At 36.5% G+C, this 20,485-nt stretch overlaps 1 protein-coding gene across 5 annotated transcripts; it reads right to left on the reverse strand.

Annotated features, from left to right (window-relative positions):
* Window positions 1-483: 483 nt before the first annotated feature.
* LOC136200644 (probable 3-hydroxyisobutyrate dehydrogenase, mitochondrial) lies at window positions 484-13,855 on the reverse strand. 5 transcript variants are annotated; one of them, XM_065991072.1, is made up of 10 exons: window positions 13,599-13,851; window positions 12,753-12,841; window positions 12,371-12,485; window positions 11,212-11,362; window positions 9,969-10,051; window positions 9,112-9,207; window positions 7,248-7,390; window positions 6,638-6,722; window positions 1,016-1,121; window positions 487-947 (listed from the first exon to the last, which is right to left on the reverse strand). In XM_065991072.1, the coding sequence occupies exons 1-9, from the start codon at window positions 13,710-13,712 to the stop codon at window positions 1,038-1,040; spliced, it is 960 nt and encodes a 319-aa protein (XP_065847144.1). In that variant the 5' UTR covers window positions 13,713-13,851; the 3' UTR covers window positions 487-947; window positions 1,016-1,037. The 5 variants fall into 5 exon arrangements, with proteins under 5 accessions (XP_065847164.1, XP_065847144.1, XP_065847152.1 ...); XM_065991068.1 differs by having other exon boundaries at window positions 492-947; window positions 1,042-1,121; XM_065991080.1 differs by lacking the exon at window positions 1,016-1,121 and having other exon boundaries at window positions 488-947.
* Between the last annotated feature and the right edge of the window lie 6,630 nt (window positions 13,856-20,485).

A 20,485-nucleotide genomic window follows, 5' to 3' on the forward strand; every position in this document is an offset into this window, starting at 1 on the left:
ATTAATTTTTTATTTTGGGGTTTGTTTGTGATAATTAGATAATAAGATGAGATTAATTTATAAAATAAATAAATATAAAAACCAAATTAATTCTTTTCCCTTTGACTTTTAACACCGGTAGTCAATTTGTATATGTTTGCTAACGGAATGAACCTCAAAGTACCATTTTACAAACTTTTAAACCAGATGGGTGTGAAGATTGTACCTTACAATGTTAAGGTAAATTAATTAATGATATGATTAATTACTCAATGCATTATCCAATTGGTGTAAAACATTTTACCACATTAAAAATTAATCTTGTTTGGGAGTTTATAGGATGTAAATGAGGTTAAATGTTTAACCTTGTTTTGGAGTTTAAATATGGAGGGGAAGGAAGGTTAAATTTACTCTGCAGAGACAAGAATTTTTAAAAAAGTTTACGTTACTCCCATTAACCTCCAATTTGGAGGTTAGAGTTTGGAGGTTAGAGGAAGTAAACATTTAACCCCATTAACCTCCATTTACTCTGAGAAAATAACTCCCAAACAAGCTTCCATTACTCCCATTTACTCCCATTAACCTCCTCCCAAACAAGGGCTTAAATTCATATGTTCTTATAACAAAAATGGCAAGGTTTTTTGAGGTGTTTACTATTCTGCTAGCTGGTAAATTGATGGTGGAAGCCAGCATAAATGAAGTGAGGCTTCGTTTCATAAACATATTCTCAAGAAATTAAGGCAAAACCAGTAGAGTAGAGATCAGGGATCTAATCTGACCGATGAAAAGTTTTACTAGTTTGAACCGAACAAGACAAATACATTTTCAGGTGATAAATCTATGTTGAACTTGAGCCTCTTATGCTATCAAGATAAAGAAGCTACTTGTTGTCCTTGCCCAAGTAATAATGGCGGAAAACACCTGAGAAATCCTTCATTTCATGACCATCCTCCATCATCTCTGTATATCTGCTAAATAAAAATCACTTCATCACCAATATCTAACAACACTATCAAATAGCTCTTTCATGTTCAACCTTTATATCAAAGAAAGGCACTTTACATCTCTAGAGCTTGGGATGTCAAAGGGCATTTCAGAGCGGCAGCTTTGGCTGATGCTGCAGCTAGGTTTAAGTCTTTAGCCTGGATCAATATTAATTAGATTGAGAGAAGAAGAAGCAAGAAGATCTTATTTATGAATCACAAATTACAGTACAACAGATACAAAAAGGTATTTATACTATTTCAACTATCTATCCTATCTAGCTCACATGTAGTGTATGCACTACATAATGCCACATCATCATTCATATAATCTCTCGATACGTTATCAATTTTCAGGGTAATTTCATTGGCCTCCCTTTTCCAATGGGCCAATGGAAAGAAAGACCATTGTGTTTGTATTAGATGTTCAAAGAATTTGGTTTGCAAGTATGAGACTTCACAAATTTGATGTTGAATTTGATATGTTGATATGCATGTCAATGGATGCATTAGAGAGGTTGCAAATATAATTAGCTCTCATATGCATGCATAATCTTATCGTAGTTAAGCATACGTTTTATACAGTATCAAAGTTATTGTAGTTGGATGATTAGATATAGTTAGTAGTTGGCATTTAAGTAAGTAGTTGGGAATTAATTGTTGTTTGTGTATATATATATACTTGTAATACCTTTGAGTAATAATAAGAAAACACTTTCAAATAACCCTTGTGTGGTTACATGGTATCAAAGCCAAGCATTTTGGCTTAGGGAGTTGTTTCTCTGATTTTGAACGGTAAACACGGTCCGGGTTGGAAGTCGTTTTTTCAAACACCTCCGTTCATCTCACCGCCCTCTCCATTGGATTCCTCTGCCGCCGATCTGTCGGGTCGCACAACTCTGGCAACCAGAAAGGCCGCGCGTAGGGCTCACGCGCCGCCTCTGTTTCCGACGCGCCGCCCACTCGTCGGCGCGTGAGGGCACGTGGCTGCTCCGTTCGCCGCCGTTTTTCTTCTCCCAGCCTCGCCTCTGTATTTCCGGCCCGTCTGTGTGGTTAGTTTCTCGTTGTGGCAACTCCGGTCAGTCTCCTTTGTGGTTGCTCCGGCTTGTGTTCGGTTTGACTCATATTTCTGATCTGATTTTTCTTTTCAATTGAGGTTGCTATATTTGCTCTACTTTATCTTGGTCCTGTTAAAATTATTAGTAGTGCCTTTACTGTTCTTTGAATTTTTTGGTGGTAATTGTCATTTGCTTGGATTGAGAATGAGTGATGAAAGGCATAAGAAAGTCATGACTGAAATTACTGTTGGCACCACTCGAATTACGGACAGAAAATTGACTGGAGTTAAGGATTATACTCAGTGGAAATGTACTATTACTCGGTACATTAATAGTATTGATTTGGGGGATCATTTGAGTAATAATCCTCCACCTAGAGATGATCAGGGAAGTAGGAAGAAATGGATAATGGTAGACTATAAACTGTCAGAATACTTTGGACTCTACTATTGATGACATTGTAACTCATTGTGATACTTTCAAAGAAATGTGGGAATACTTAGAGTCTATGTATGCTAGTAAACAAGACTTGACTCATATTCATAACTTGTTGTCTTCATATTATCGTCCTCAGAGAAAAGGTCGCACATTCTTTCAGTATTATAATGAATGTAAGCAGATTTGTGAGGAGAAGCGGACTCGATTTCCTATGACAGCCGATGTTAAGCAGATGCAAGAGGATGATGATCGTATATTTGTTCTTGGATTTCTGGAGGGTCTTGGTCCTGAATTTGAAATAGCACGCAGCCAGATATTGACCAGTGGGACACTTCCCTCCTTTGCTGACCTCTATGGTCGACTTCTTCCTGTGTGTAAGGATATTGAAAAGACGTCTGATGTGATGTCTCAAGAGACAATGGCTCTGGTGAGCAATGCGACACATGGAGTTCAAAGTGGTCCTCAGAATTCCACTACTCACCGTATCTCTCAAAGTGGTCCTCAGTTATGCCATCATTGCGGTAAAGAAGGACATATTAAGAACTGTTAGAAGCTACATGGTCGACCTCAGAAAAGTAACAATCGGAAGTTTGCTCACATTGCTGCGGGTGATGGTATCCTACCGTCCCCCCAATCTTCATCTCCTACTGTCACTATCTCTGTTGATGAATATGCTCGACTTCAGCAACTGTCTCTTGATCATGGTGCCTCCCAGTCTGCTACTACTGCTTTGGCTAATACAGGTAATCGGGCTGCTTGTCTCTCCACTTCATCCCGTAGTTGGGTTATTGATTCTGGTGCTACCGATCACATGACTGGTAACACAGGTATTCTTTCTTCTTTTGATTCTAATACCAATCTGCCATCTGTTACTTTAGCTAATGGAGCCATCGCTCCTGTAAATGGTCATGGAACTGCTCATCCTACCTCCAAAATCTCTTTATCCTCTGTTTTATGTCTTCTCAATTTCCTTTTAATCTGTTATCTGTTAGTCAACTCACCAAAGCCCTTAATTGTTGTGTTGTTTTCTTCCCAAATTATTGCCTTTTTCAGGATCTTGGGACGAAACAGAATATTGGTAGAGGGAAACTGGTGAATAGGTTGTATGTTCTTGACTCCACTGAAGCGGTGCCAAGACCAATTGCCTGTACAAGCTCCTCTCTGTTGCAGCTTCATTGTCAGTTTGGTCATCCATCTCTTCCTGTCTTGCAGAAAATGTGTCCGAGTCTTCCAAGGAACTCTATTTTGGAGTGTGAAGCATGTCAGTTTGCTAAGCACCATCGAGTCCCATATTTTCCTCGAATAAATAAACGTGTTGAGTCTGTCTTTGATTTAGTTCACACTGATGTGTGGGGTCCTTGTCCTATTGTTTCTAAACTTGGTTATCGTTATTTTGTGATTTTTGTGGATGATTTTTCTCGAGTTACATGGCTTTATCATTTGAAGCACCGTTCAGATTTATTTACTGTTTTTTGTGCTTTTCATGCTGAGATTAAAACTCAATTTAATAAAAATATCTGTATTTTGCGAAGTGACAATGCCAAAGAATACTTATCCAGTACTTTTCAGTCATACCTTCTACAACATGGTATTATTCATCAAACGTCATGTGTTGTTACACCACAACAGAATGGTGTAGCTGAAAGGAAGAATCGCCATTTACTTGAAGTCACCCGGGCTATCATATTCCAAATGCAAGTCCCGAAAGTGTTTTGGGCAGATGCTGTTTCCACTGCCTGTTACCTCATCAATCGTATGCCGTCCGCTGTTCTTCAGGGCCAGATTCCATACTCTATCCTATTTCCTTCTCAATCTTTATTTTCTCTTGCCCCTCGTATTTTTGGGTGTACTTGTTTTGTACACGATATTCGTCCTCAAGTCTCCAAACTCGACCCCAAATCTCTCAAGTGTGTCTTTTTGGGATATTCTCGAAGTCAAAAAGGGTACCGTTGTTACTCTCCATCCTTGGGGCGCTATCTTGTGTCGGTCGATGTCACGTTCTTTGAGAATACGTCTTTCTTCCGTCCTTCTTCCCCTTCACCCTCTCTTCCTGCTGATACATCTGATGATGATTTTTTGATCTATACTGTAAGTGAACAGGTTGTCCCTCGTCCTCCTATTCGTCACATTTATTCTAGGCGTGTGCAGCCTGCGGTTACGGCACCTGCTCCAGGACCAGTCACCAATGATACCTCATCTGTTTCGGCTCCAGATCCTACACCTTCATCTGAACCCAGTCTTGATCTCCCTATTGCTCTTCGGAAAGGTACAAGGTCTTGCACTTACCCTATCTCCTCCTTTGTTTCTTATAATGCCTTATCACCCCCTTCCAAGTGTTTTGTAGCTACCTTAGATTCCATTGCAGTTCCAAAATCCATTTCCGAGGCTATGGCTCATCCTGATTGGCTAGAGGCAATGAAAGAAGAACTGAAGGCACTCGAACAAAATCACACTTGGGACCTTGTGGACTTACCAAAAGATCGGAAGAAAATTGGTGCTCGGTGGATCTGGACTGTTAAGATGAATCCTGATGGTACTGTTGCTCGAGTGAAGGCTCGCTTTGTTGCTAAAGGCTATGCTCAGACTTATGGTCTTGATTATTTCGATACTTTCTCTCCTGTTGCCAAACTCACTTCTGTCCTTCTGTTCATTTCTTTAGCTGCCACTTACAATTGGGAGCTTCATCAACTGGATGTTAAAAATGCTTTCTTGCACGGTGACCTGAATGAAGAGGTTTATATGGAGCAACCTCCTGGCTTTGTTGCTCAGGGGGAGTCTGGAAAGGCGTGCAGATTAAGAAAGTCTCTGTATGGGTTGAAGCAATCTCCTCGTGCATGGTTTGGTAAATTCAGTGCCGCAGTAATGGAATTCGGCTTACACAGAAGTGCATATGATCCCTCTGTTTTCTACTTCAGTTCTAGCTCTGGATGCACTCTACTGGTTGTGTATGTTGATGATATCATAATTACAGGAAGTGCTGTTGATCGGATTAAGGAGTTGAAGAAGTTCCTTGGTACTTGCTTCCAAACAAAGGATCTTGGTCCTTTGAAATACTTCTTGGGAATCGAGGTATCTCGCAGTAGGAAAGGAATTTGTTTAAATCAGAGAAAATACTGTTTAGATATGTTGAAAGATGCAGGTCTAATTGAGGGAAAGACTTGTGATGCTCCAATGGTGCCCAATGTGAAGTTGAAATCTGATGATGGTGACTTACTCAAAGAACCTGAGAAATACAGGAGAATTGTGGGCAAACTGAATTATCTCACAATTACTCGTCCTGACATTTCATTTCCTGTGAGTGTGGCAAGTCAATTCATGTCCTCACCTAGAACAACGCATTGGGATGCTGTTACTCACATCCTGAAGTATCTAAAGGGAGCTCCTGGACGAGGCCTGTTATATCAAAATCATGGACATCACATCGCAGAAGGCTTCACTGATGCAGACTATGCTGGAGATTTGTCAGACAGACGCTCTACTACTGGGTACTGTTATTTGTTGGGGGAAATCTAGTTTCATGGAAGAGTAAGAAGCAAAGTGTTGTTTCTAGATCCAGTGCAGAATCTGAATACCGAGCTATGGCACAGGCTATGTGTGAACTTGTGTGGTTACGTCGTCTACTTGGCGAAATTGGGTTTGACCAGATAAAACCAATGAAGTTATATTGTGATAATAAGGCAGCTATCTATATTGCAAATAACTGTGTGTTTAATGAAAGAACAAAGCATATAGAAGTTGACTGTCATTTTACTCGAGAGAAGTTGGAGGATGGTACAATCACAACTCCACATGTCAGAACCGGAAGTCAATTAGCAGATGTGTTCACCAAGGCTTTACCAGGAACTCGAGTCAATTATATTTGTAACAAGTTGGGCATGATAAATATCTATGCTCCAACTTGAGGGGGAGTGTTACAGTACTAATTAGATATAGTTAGTAGTTGGCATTTAAGTAAGTAGTTGGGAATTAATTGTTGTTTGTGTATATATATATACTTGTAATACCTTTGAGTAATAATAAGAAAACACTTTCAAATAACCCTTGTGTGGTTACAGATGATAAGCTTCAAAAATATTGGTCATGAGGAGTATATGGATTAATTGTAATTAAGGGGGCAAATAACAAAAACCATTGTTGATGAAATCATTGTGCTACCATAATTAGGTTAAGAATACCAACCATAAGCTTAGTTGCAAATCCACCAGCATAATTTCTTGATGCAGGCACACCTTCCATCACTCCAGGAACTGGATTATAGCTATCACTGCCGTATTGGAGAGTTTTTATTAGCACCTCAAATTGTTTAAAATCCAATTTTCTTTTTCACATTACAATGAGGTGTGTGCATGCCTCCGAATAGTTAATTGATAAATGTACTAATGAAAACATGATATAGTAAGACAAAGGATGTCTTGAATGCGGGACTTGTAGGAGAAAGGTGTGAACTTCACAGAAAAATCCAAGTACGTGATATGGGATTTCCAATTATTTGGTACATCCATTAGACGTCATATGTGACTCTAAAGATCAAGAATGCATTTGAATCAATTGGATTTTTTTGCTTCTCAAGTTCGTCAAATTTTGTGGAATTTACCACCTGCCTTTTAATTTGAACTTCAAATATGTCTTTTCTTCTTCATTTGATAGAAGTAAATTAAATTCTTAATCACATATGATGCCCTCTGTTATGAAACTAAGTCAACTCAGAGGTTAATGCAAAAGGCTGGTTGACTAAAAAGAAAGCTAGTAAATGTTAGAACAGATGGGATAGCAGAAAAGCATTAGATACCTACTCCAAGATCGAGCAGATGAAGAGTTAAAAACCTCCGTTAGAGTGTCAGCTTCAATCCCAAGTGACTGACCAAGAGCAAGAGCTTCTGATACTCCAAGCATGCCCACAGCCATTGCCAAATTGTTGCAAATTTTTGCTGCCTAAATAACATAAGCAAAATGAATTCAGGATCTCAAAATTTGAATCCTGAGGCCAAACAAATAACGAATCTGAAAATACTTTCACAAGCATATAGTATGATTTTCATTGGCAATCGATCTGTTTTCTCTATCCTACAAAATCTGTATAATATAGAAAGAGAAAGGTGGATACTTAAGCAAAGAGCACCAGAAAGAGTTTGATCAAATAAAGCTTAGCTGTGTGGGCTACAGTCGGTCCAACTTTTTCTGAACTTTTTTCAGATTTGTCATTCGGATGGTGATGACATGAAAGACAGCTCTACAAGGGCATGTCAAACAGAAGTATTCGACGTCCTCAAAAAAGAGACTAACTAGATGAATTTTGCCGAAGAAAATCATAGAAGTAGATTATATAGATCATCACCAAAGATCGAATAACCAGCTACATGCTGCTGTTCAAAAGTTTGTGCTAGAGATGATGGATAAGTATTTGAATAATAAAAACAGAAACAAAATTCCACTTGATAATCGTAGACTGTTACATCCATTTGTGAGATTATACCACCAACAAAAATATCTCGGCTTAAAGTATTATTTGTCCCCTGATCTGATCTATTAAAAATGTTTGCTCCCCTTGACCTATTATTTTGTGACATTGACCCCTGACGTATAGCAATCAATCACATTTGGTCCCTAAGGTATAACAATCAATCACATTTGGTCCCTAAGGTATAACAATCAATCACATTTGGTCCAATTTAGATGGAAATTAACGTGTATGTAAGGAGACCTGTTAAATCGCACTTGAGATGATTGCTAACAAGGTGGAGAAGAATTGATGGTTGTAGAAGCGGACAAGTGCTTTTCAGGTGTGAAATATGCAGATTGACAAAATATTATAACAATTGTGATGCGATTAGCAATCATCAAAACCAAACATTTAACGGATCTCCTTATATACACGCTAATTTTCGTCTAAATTAGACCAAATGTAATTGATTGCTAGGGGGTAAACACAAACATTTTTTATATGTTCAGGAGTTAATGTCACAAAATAATAGATCAGGAGGAAAACGCAAACATTTTTTATGGATCAGGGGCTAAATAGTGCTTTAAGCTAATCATCTCCCTTCCTACATCAAGAAACAGTAAAACAAAAATAGGAGTTAGGAAAGGTAAAAAATTTGGGGTTTCTATTTGTTCTGTTTGTGATACTGCTACTGAACTGTTTTCATGTCTTCCTTTATTTATGAACATGAATACATGATGCATTACTTTTTCTTGTCCTAGTAATCTGCAGCATATTGAAGTTTTCTACTACACCAAAAGTTTAATTTTCTGAAACCATCTGCACAACTTTCATCTCCACATAGAGATGATAAGATGCAGCCACTTCCTTGTACAGTTCAATTATGTGATTCTATTAGAAAAGAAAATTATCCCATATATATATATATATATGAAGATTAGAAAACAACTAACTTTTATAAAAGGAAAGTTCTATTAGAAACAAAATTCCAAACCATCTCAATACAAGAATACTCTTTTCTCAAATCCATCAATCTGATAACAGACACATAAAAAAATGTAAATTCAGCAAGAAACGGAAAAGCCCAAAAAGCTACTACAAACACATACTAACTCTGATTTCATCCACCACTTATTTCACCATGCCTCAATTAAACAAACACACACACAGAGAGAGAGAGAGAATAACTAAAACAGCAAGAAAAATAACTTACTGAACCAGTGCCTGCTGCACCACAGTAGATAGTATTTTTGCCCATTGATAGAAACAAGGGTTTTGCAGCCAGATAAGCCTCCTCAGAGCCACCAACCTGGAACGAAAACGATCTTCTGTGTATAAAAAGAACATTACAAGAAAACAACCTTTATGTGCCCCCAACCTAAACACTTATTATTTAAATAACATAAATGTTCCTTGTCCAAAAGTTTTATCATCTACAGAATGAAATAGCCTGTAATGCACTATAGGGAAAATATCATGTAAATAAAACCTTAAACTGATCTATGGCCAAGGAATCTTCTGTTGTTAAAGAATAAGTAACAAAATGGCAAAGTAAATAGTACTTAATCCAATTGAACTATACTTCAATCTCCAAGTTGGGTTCAACAAACTTCCTTTAAGGCCATTTTACATATCAAGGGCCACTTTTTCAACTATAAACATTTATAAGATAAATCATTTCTATTCTATCCAAAACGGCCAATTTCAACTGCATTGCGGCCACTCTTTCTCAATTTGCCATCTAAAGGTTTATGTTGAATAAAAAAAAGGGCGGCCCGGTGCACTACCCGTCCTTGCTAAGCAAGGGTCAGGGGAGGGGTCCCACCACAAGGGTGTACTGGGCAAGCCTTCCCCTGCCAATTTTTGTTGGCAAGAGGCCGCTCCTAAGACTCGTACCCTTACCTCTCAGTCACACGACAACAACGTTTACCGTTGTGCCAAGGCTCGCCCTCTTAAAAGATGATACCAGTGCACGACAGAGTAAAATATATGATACCAAAAATTTAATAAATAAGCAAACAGACGTTTCATGTGATTGTATTTTGCAGCAAAATCAGAGGTAAAGAGTACCATAAAAGTAAGACTTCCAGTCTCTGCAGCAAGAACACCTCCAGAAACAGGAGCGTCTAACATGACAGGTTTGTCCCAATGATCTGCATAAATTATATTGTTAGTTGAAGCATGGAGGTAACTAGGAATATTGTATTATGTAATCTTTAGGAAAATTGCTAAAAACATAACAAGTAAAAAATAAGCATTTTTACCTTTATTCATTAGGCCCAACAGAAATATTATGTTTAAAAAGAAGATAGATCAACACAAGAACTTTGAGTATAATCTCTACTTTGGTTTATGAAATGAGAAAAAATCTGCACCCCCATATTTCCAGGACCATTAATCCACTTTATAATCTCATTACTTGCAACCCACTCAAATGTCTCCACGGTTGAAAAACAGAAGAAACAGGATTTTGTCAATTATCCCACAAGTCAAGGGATTACTTGTACATTGGGATAAGAGTTCAAGCTAAATACCTTCTCTAACATGTTTTGAGGCAAAATTTCTCAGATAATAAAATAAAAAGACTAATTTGGACTCCTTTGCCTCACGAAATCTTTAGATTGTTTGTCATGATTATTTTTGCTTCTCTTACATACTTCTACCAGCTGTTAGATCCATCATATATCTTACCATCACCATATATGCACTAACTTGTAGCTATATTCCAAGGAAATGGCTCTCGAGAAAAAATATATGGGATATTTCTAATGTCAAAGTATTGGCATGTTTTTATTCAATCCAATAACTAAAAGTGGCATGTTGAAGCTAGTTTGTGAAAGCTATCAACTTATAAACTATTTTCATACTCCAAGTTAAATAAGATAAAACTCAAAACCTACTATTCAAGCTATCATCTTACTAAAAGTGGCATGTTGAAGCTAGTTTGTGAAAAAATGTTGACACATCCTATAAATATTTATCAGGCACAGCCCAATACGACATAAAACTAAGAGCTAAACGATGGAATTTCATTCACAGGATTTCTATTCTAAAAGGCAGCATTATAAAGACTTATTATGCATTTGTATACGTGTGGATGTGTGTGTCAGAGAGAATAAATTAATAGTTCAAGTACTTAATGCAATCAACAGATCAAATCAATAATTTAATAAAGAATTGTATCACATAATCGAACAATTGAAAAAATTATTCTATACATCTCCTGACCGATGGTTCAGAAACCATAAACATGAACAATTAGAAAGTGGGGAAGTTAAGAAAAATATTGTTACTTCTATGCAAACACATATACCTTTCTTTTCTTTTAGAATGAAAGTAGATACCCTTGCTGCAAGCTTGCTAGATGTCTCTGGATCAATGGTAGATGAATTTATCAACAACTGTGGTCGGAGTAGGCTTCCATCATGAAGCAAACCATTTGATCCAGTGTAGACATCCAACACCTACATTATTTCGATTGGTTTGTTCACACTGGTGATAGAAAAATCATTGCGAAAAAAAAGTAAACCAAATAGTGAAATGAAAGCTTTCAAATATTATGATAGATTCATACAAACAGCATAGTTTTCAGAAATTTGAGCACCTACACAGCCAAAATCAAGACCGCAAATAAATGTAAATGTAGAGTCCTCTTTTATTCAAAATTTATAGGAAATCTACAATTTTAAACAATAGTTAGTGGTGAAAAGAAAAAATTAAACACTATATTTGATACCTTCTTTTTCTACAATATCTTTAAAGGTAAATTATTGCAGACAACTGTTATTAGAATCTTATGATTCGCTACTCGATTCAATTCAATTCTTTTTCAAGCCGAATCTATAGGGTGACTCTAAATTATAACAGAAGCTTACGATTCTCAATTCAAATCATATGATTTGATTCGATTCAGCTCTACTTCGAGCCGGATCCTCATCACCGTTCATCACAAACTTCAACAATACAAACTACTAAAATCACTCTCCTCTAGTTCGATTATTATTTATCAAAATTTAGCAACTACAACTAGTTTCATTCGATCATTATCAAGTTGACAACAAGGCAAAAAAGCAGAGTCAGAACTCAAACTCAAACTCAAACTCTCCATTAAGTCATTAAATGGAGTCCAATTTGTGAATTAGTTTTATTAGGATTGCATTTGCATTAGATTTGAATTCTAAGTAATTGGTTGATATGATTGTTTTCTTTTGACATTAAAATTGTGTTTCTAGACTAATATTTGATAATATTTTAAGTTCAACATGGTAAATATTTTATTTTTTTATAGTATTATGAATTTGAACCGAACCTTACTATTCGATTCACGAGTCACGATTCACAAAATGTGGATTTCGATTCACGAGTCGAATCTCAATTTGACAACTATGTTGCAGACCACAAGAAGCAACCACACATTGAACAAATATGTACTGAACATCAACAGAAATAGTCAAATAAAACCCAATACTCACATGAGATGATGAAGGCAACATTGTGATAACAACATCACTTGCTTCTGCAACCTCGAATGGAGTTTTTTTTGTTGGAATTCCCATGTCAGAAAACATCTTAATGACATTACAATTTCTGAAATAAAATCAAAATTTACATTTGATTTTAAATGCAAATGAGTATGTTTCTCTTCTCCACATAATAAGCAACAAACTTGAATTATAATGCTGACCAAAAAAAAAAATTCACACCTATATACTTGCTAGATTAATATTATCTCAAACAAGTACTGAAGGAACTTTGCTTGGAATGCATATCAACATGCATACACTATGAAGTAAAAAGGAAGAAAAAAAGGAGAGGGTGTGGAAGGGGAAGAAGGTTGAAAGGCTTGTGCCATACATGTCATGAACAGCCAACTTGTATCCAGCTTTAATTAGGTTATTTGCCATTCTTGATCCCATATTTCCCAGCCCTATGAATCCAACATTCTGTGATACATCATCAATCATATAAAAGTGCAACAATTAGATGAACATGCATGAAACAAGACAAGGGGGATTGTGGAATAAAAACAAAACATAATGCAACAATTTAGCATCTCGCGTTTCTCAAAACTTGGTATAAAGAGCTACATTATGCTGTTTTAAACACACACACACACACACACACACACACACAAATAAATAAATAAATAAATAAGAGTACACTTTTATAACCTGCAACAGTTCAACCAGAAGGATATCTATAACAATTTAAGCCTTGGAAATAAGTATATCAGTAGTGTTCATTCAGAATACAGGTGAACATTACTTATAAATATATATATCACCCACAAGTCCTTTTCAGTTGCACATGCATATTATGCACCTGATGGAATCCCACATCGCTTTCAAATTTCACAAGGTTCAAAATTAAATATAAATAAGCCCACATCTACGAAGTTCAATTCTCTTATTTTTATCAGGAATTTCTATCTCAAGTTCAACAATGTCACTCTTGCACATTAATATAATAGCTTTTAAATTTCATTCCTTGGTCAATTTGAAGGAAATATTACATCTCTAAAGTAAAATAATACACAACTGAAGAACATTCAAAGTGAAAAAAGAAAAATGAAATTCATATTCAAGCATTTGTTAGGGAAATTCATATTATAAGGGAGGGTTGATCATGAGTGATTCAGATAGAATAGTAGTGATTTAAACAAAAAATGAGAAAGGGGAAGAAATTGCAAAAAGGGGTTACCTCAAACTGGGATGAAGCTGCTGATGCAGAGAAGTTGCGTACAGGAGCATGTAAGGAGAAGGTGGATTTGATTTTGATGGCAGAAAACAGTGTTCTCGCTCTGCTCATCGCCATGGATATAATCGTGTTTACAGATTTGAAATACAAGATTATTTATAATATATGGATTTCAATCGAGTCAAAGTATGTTATAAGTGACGTGTTAATTCATACTTGACCTATCATGTCTGAACGCAACCGCTGTATGTTCACATGATATCGTTCGTTGGCGGTCTGTACCTACCGATACCGTCTCAGTGTTTGAAATTGAGAATCCGTTATTTTTGGCCCACCAGTTACCTGAACTTGTCGTAGATTGGCTACTGAACTTTATAATAAGTGGCCCATCAGTTATCTAAACTTGATTATTTGGTATCACCAACTTCTTATATATATTCATCAGCTTCCTAAATTTGCTTATTCTGTAACAACTAAATACAAAAATCATAATACTAAATTGGATTAAGATGCAAAAATACTCGATGTATTGGGTCAGGAGTAATTTTATCCCCTAACATCTAAAATGGTGTCATTTTACTGCTAACGTTGGAAGCCAAGAGCAATTTCAACCCTAACATTGATAAATTGGGTTAATTTTAGAAATAATTCATCAAACTGTCTTTTCAATCATGAATCTTGTCATCTACACTTCACATGTGCATCATTTTATCAGTAACAAATCACAAACATATATTGGGATGTAAAAAATAAAAAAAATATACTGACTTTTGTACGAATTGGACAAAAAAATTCACTAAATTTATAAATTTGCTCTTGGCTACTAATGTTTAGGGGTAAAATTACTCCTCATCCAAAACGTTATGCGTATTTTTGCATCTTAATCCGATTTAGTATTATGGTTTTTGTATTTAGTTGTTACGGAATAAGCAAGTTTAGAAAGCTGGTGAGACACTTGCAAAGTTTATGGAGCTAATAAATTTTTATGGACAAGTTTAGGGAACTGGTGATATGAAATAAGCAAGTTTAGAGAGCTGGTGAGATACTTGCAAAGTTCAGGGAGTCAATCTACTATTACGGCCAAGTTCAAAGAGCTGGTGATGTATTAGGCCGTTATTTTTTCTTGATTGGTCTTTTATAGTGTTTTTTTGGGCCTACACAATTTTTAACTGTTTAGATGTCATCTAAACGATCATGAAAAAATATTTTTTATTATTAATTTTTTTTGTTTCATTTTAATTCACTTTTGAACATTATGATATAGTTATTCATGAAATATGTTTATTATTTTCGAATATTTTAATTTAATTGTGTTCTCTACTTATTTTTATGATATGGTTTAAAACTTTAAGAACATCATTTAATAAATTTTGGTGAATTATATTATTTGTGAACATTATATTTTATTACTTTGAATTGTTTCAATGATATTGTTATTGAAATATTGATATTTATACATTTCTAAAGATATATGTTACAAATATACGTATTTTTAGATAGTATAATACATATTTTAATTGATTTATAAAACAATTTTATTGATTTACAAATACAAAAATACAAATTTGATTAATCTTTAAGGTCATATCCGTCCGACTAGTGCTTAGCATTTATACAACTTTGCTGGATATATATACATGGGAAAATTAACAAAAAAAAAAGGGTATTTCTAAATACCGCCTCTAATTTCCGGTTCACCGCACTGTTTTGACCATTTTACCCTTGTCATTTTTTTCCCTCTAAAACCTTCAAAACTCTCTCTAGTTTTCTCTCCCGAGCACAAATCCCGGATTTGAAAAAAATGGATCAAAGCATTCCCGAAGACAATGAGTTCGAACACGAGGTAATATTACGAGAATTAAAAACGTTATTTAGCTTTTTTTTTTATTCGGTTTTTGCCTGGGCGGGTGGCGATTACCACCCGTTCCTTAGGCCGAACGGATGAACTACCCGTTCGGCCTAAGGAACGGGTGGTAATCGCCACCCGCTCCACCCATGGAACGGGTGGTACGCGCCACCCGCTCCACCCATGGAACGGGTGGTACGCGCCACCCGTTCCACCTTTGGAACGGGCAGTACGCGTTGCCCGTTTCCACCTATGGTGAAACGGGTAGCCTACCCGTTCAGGCCAAAATGGGCAGAAATTGCCCCGAATTAATTTTGAACGGGAGAAATAGCCCCGAAGTATTTTTTTTTGTAATTTTAATGTCAATTTTTCGTATATTCAGGTACCGATAGAAGATTGGAACCCCGATAACATTGATTATAGTTCGCGTTTCATAACGGATACCGTTTTCCCCTCCAGTCAGGATGCTATTGATTGGGCAAAAAAGATAGCTATTCAGAATGGGTTTGAGCTTGTAATATCTTCGCACAAAAATGGGGGAAAACAGAAGTTGTTGCGCTGTTCACGGGGTGAACGATATAGAGTTGTTGTGAAAAATGATGAAGATCCTGCAATTAGAAAAAGTAAAACTAAAGCGTGTCGCTGTAAATTTCAGATTAAAGCCTATCAACATGCAGACCTTTCGGGATGGGGGATAAAGGCTAAGGCTGGGTTAACTGGAATGCATAACCATACAATGCGTATGTATCCAGAGGGAAGTCGGCAAATGAGCGGACTCAGTATCGCATCTAAACAAATTGTGCGTGATATGTCTTCAGCTCAAGCAAAGCCTTGTGCTATTTTAGCAGCAGTTAAAGAAAAACACCCAGAGGACAACTCAGTAATTAAACACATATATAATTACAGGGACAAAATGAGGAGGGACGCGTTTGAAGGTAGAGACCTGGCTAGTCAATTCTACCATATTGCTGTGGAGAACAAATATGTCAATTACACACAGACTGATTCAGGTGTGATAACGCATGTGTTCATGGCACATCCAGAGTCAGTTGATATGTTTAGGACTTACCACTGGTACATCGACATTGATTCAACGTACAAAACAAACAAGTACAAAATGCCGTTTGTTGAGATTGTTGGGATGACGCCATGCAATAATAACTTCAAGATAGCGTATGCTATTGTTAAAGACGAGACCGAAAGGAGCTATCGTTGGATTTTGCAAAGGCTGAAGATTTTGCTTGGGGATGATCTGAACCCGACCGTTGTTGTTAGTGACAGGGAGCTTGGGTTATTAAAGCCGATACAAGAAGTTTTTCCACAAGCAGCGCACGTGCTATGCACTTGGCATATAAATAAGGATGTGGAAGATCGTGTGTATAGAATCATTGGAGATAAAGGCCTTGCCTCTAAATTCAAGAATGGCAAATGGAGAACAATATTAGAATCATTAACCATTGAGGAGTACGAGACCAATCTTATGATGATGAAGGAAAAGATGAGCAGGTTCAAAGGAGTTATCTCGTATGTTGAGGAGACGTGGTTGGTGCATAAGGAGAAGTTTGTTGTTGCTTGGACAAAGGAGTTCCTACATTTTGATAACACAACTACTTGTCGAGTGGAGAGCGAACATGCTAGTCTAAAGCAATGGCTCAATACGGCAACTGGGTCCCTTGACACGGTATGGCAAAAGGTTCACAAGCAGATTGAATCACAAGCAACCAATATAAGGTATTTGCAATTTCTTCTACTGCGATTTTGGAATTTGCATTTAGGGTTGTATCATTTCACTAACTAATAATAATTTTTTCTTCGTATCAGGTACATGCTTGAACAGTCCCGGCTTCGTCAAGCAGTCACTTTCACCGGACGCCCATTAAGCCAACTTGTATTCAAAGTCTCTCATTATTGTCTGCAGTTGTTGAATCAAGAGTTAGAGCGTATGAGAGGGTTGAGCCATGAAGTGTACGTGAGTTGCGGTTGTGTATTGAGAACATCGCATCAGATACCATGTGCATGTGAGCTGAAACGAGCTTGTGATCTGGAACAAATGATCAGTTCTGAGAGTGTTCACGTGTTTTGGAGAACACTTTTAATCAATCATGGTCACACTAATGAAAATGACGGGCGTAATGATCTGAACGAGGAGCAGCGATATTTTAAGTCCTTAGTGGACCAAGTCTCTAAAGCCGACCCATCCGTAATGCGTAATATTTCAATATTTATCCATGATCAACTACACCCTGATCAAGCTCAGTACACCAAACCCGATGTCAAAATTAACGTGCGGGGGCGACCTAAGGTGAGCAAATCCACAAAACGTATGCCGAGTTCTTGGGAATACAATGAAACTCGTCGTGGACGGGCTCGTTTTTATATATGTTCGGGTCTGCCTACGCCCGGTCCGTACAATTTTAAAAAAAAAATCAAAATTTGCCCCTTTTTGGCCTGGGCGGGTGGCTTACACCACCTGCCCTATGGTCCAAACGGGTGCGGCGCACCAGTCGGCCTTAGGGCCGACCAGTGCGCCGCAAACGTTTGGCCCTTAGGCCAAACGGGTGGCGCGTGCGCTCCACCATAAGGTGGAGCGCACGTCTTGTACGCGTTCCACCTTAGGTGGAACGCGTACGACGAGCGATCCACCGCATGGTGGAGCGCATGCGCCGCGCGATCCACCGCATGGTGGAGCGCATGCGCCGCGCGTTCCACCTTACGGTGGAGCGCGTGCACCGTGCGATCCACCATACGGTGGATCGCTTGTCCCGCACCATCTCCACCTACGGTGGAACGCATAGTTCATGCGTTCCACCGTAGGTGGAGATGGTGCGGGTCGCCCGCCTAGTTGAAATTCTGGGATTTTAATCCCGATTTTCAGCCCGATTACTCACGAATTCGTTAAATTTTTTTATGGAAATACTTACCGTAATACCCATGTATCCTTTGCCGATGCCTCCTCTTCGTGCCATCTCGTTTTAGGTCGGTTTTTTTGAGAATGGAAAATAAGTTGAGAGGATTTGGAATTTTCAAAACTTATGTTTGAAATAATGAGAAGGGCAAAAGGGTCAATACAGGGCGGTGAATCGGAATTTAAGGGCGGTATATAGTCGCCCACAAAAAAAATCAGCAAAAATGACTATAGATTTCTTTATTGGAATGAGAATAGCTCAAGGAGAGCAGTGAAACTGTTGATTAAATTTTTTCATCAATTAAAATAAAATTTTACTTCAGTTTTTTTATTAATATTTTATGATAGGTTTTGACTCGTATTTGATATTTTTAGTTTCAATTATCAATTAAATTTTAATTAAAAAAGATTAAATTTAATTAAAATAAATATTATATATACATGATATAAAAAGATATTATAATGTAATATTTTAATTTGATTTTGGTTTAGTTGAATTTTTTAATAAATCGAACTAATAATCAAATTTTAATAAACCGAACTAATAATCAAAATATAAAATATTAGAAAATGCTAATATAAAATCAAGCTGAAAATATAAAATAATTAAATCAAATTTTATTTTAATTATAGAAAGATTCAATTGAGTATTTCAGTATAATTTAAAGTTGGAAATTTTAGAATGTTAAAAACCTAATCGATTTTTAAGGTATAGATTGAGTATCTAATTTTTTATTTTACAAGGTTGTGGATTTAATTAATTTTTAAAGTGTAGATTAGGGATATAAATGTATTTTAAAAGAATAAATTTATCTATATTAAATTTGCTATTTGTTTGTTCTCCTTCCACTTCTCTTGTTCAAACACTCACTTTTTTCTTTTATTAATATATTACGGGTTTGTCAGTTCTTGAGTCATGGGTGCTTACCCCGCCCAAGTTCTGTCTCGTTCCAATTTTTATAAAAAAAAATTGCTATTTGTTTAAATATTATTATATTTTTTAGAGAAAAAAATAAAATGCATCACTTATCTTTTTTTGGGAGGAGGTTAATGAAAGTTAATGGAATATAAAATTTTAAATTAACCTTGTTTTTTAGTTCTTTTATTAAAAGTAAATAAAGGTTAGTGGGAGTTAACATTTTACTCCCATTAACTCTATATCTTAACTCCAAATTGGGGTCAACGAGAGTAATAGAAATTTGTAATAAAACAATTTAACTTTCATTTACATTTCATCAACTCTCAGACAATTATATTTTAACCTTTATTTTCAGCATTTCCCATCTCATTCCATGACCTCCTTTTAACTCTCATCCTCCCAACTTCCAAATAAAGGGATTCTAATGAGGCTTAAGACATGGTAATCCTCACTACCAGAAGGTGAAGCTAAGAAGAATTGTCTTAAAAGAACAAAGCATGTGATTCGCCTCTGAACGACAAATCGAAGAGATTACACGACAAGAAGGGATAGTTAGGATTTAACGAAGGAAGTGTTATTTTTTATGATAAAGATAAGTGTACGTCCATAAATAGAACATAGTTCTTTATGGTCGAAGCGAAACGTGGGTGAATTTTGGCAATATCCTCTAAAAGTTTATATGCAAAGGAATTTGAAATTGGATACTGGAGTTCATTGGGTGATTTTCCAATTGATTCGGCGAGTTGAATTGGCTTGAGACATTATTTAGGAATGAGAAGTTTGAAGTCAAAATGAATTCACATTTACAAATGCACAAGAGTCGAGAGTCAAAAACTCTTATGCTAAGCTATTACACCAATCATCTTGAAGTTAATCATTCTGAATCCTTTACATCTCAATCATATGAGCCTCTCTAGGAAGATCCCAACCTTAAACTTATCTAACAAATGGGGATTTAAACTCATAACCTCTTACATTAAAACATACATATTAACCAACTCAACCATCTTAAAATGTTGAAATTACACTACAAATATGGAAATTAAACCCTAATTTCATTACAATAGTTACAGAAACGAGATTTATTCGAATCTCCAGAACGAACAAGACATCGTGTAGGATTAGAGTTCGACCTTCTCGTATGTTCAATACAAGTTTTGATCCCTTCAACTCCAAATCTGGTGTTGTTGCCTACATAGATCCCCTTTGATCCTTTTGAG

The sequence above is a fragment of the Euphorbia lathyris genome, chromosome 1 (genome assembly GCF_963576675.1).
Source record: "Euphorbia lathyris chromosome 1, ddEupLath1.1, whole genome shotgun sequence".
NCBI classification, from domain to species: Eukaryota; Viridiplantae; Streptophyta; class Magnoliopsida; order Malpighiales; family Euphorbiaceae; genus Euphorbia; species Euphorbia lathyris.

Bases quoted from the DNA above. Each gene is read 5' to 3' on its own strand.
- LOC136200644 (XM_065991068.1), bottom strand. From the start codon at position 13,712: ATGGCGATGAGCAGAGCGAGAACACTGTTTTCTGCCATCAAAATCAAA. The intron at 11,363-12,370 runs GTGAGTATTGGG...GAAATAATGTAG, and splicing joins TGTTGCCTTCATCATCTCAT to GTGTTGGATGTCTACACTGG. The intron at 6,723-7,247 runs GTATCTAATGCT...CCAATACGGCAG, and splicing joins TCTGCTCGATCTTGGAGTAG to TGATAGCTATAATCCAGTTC.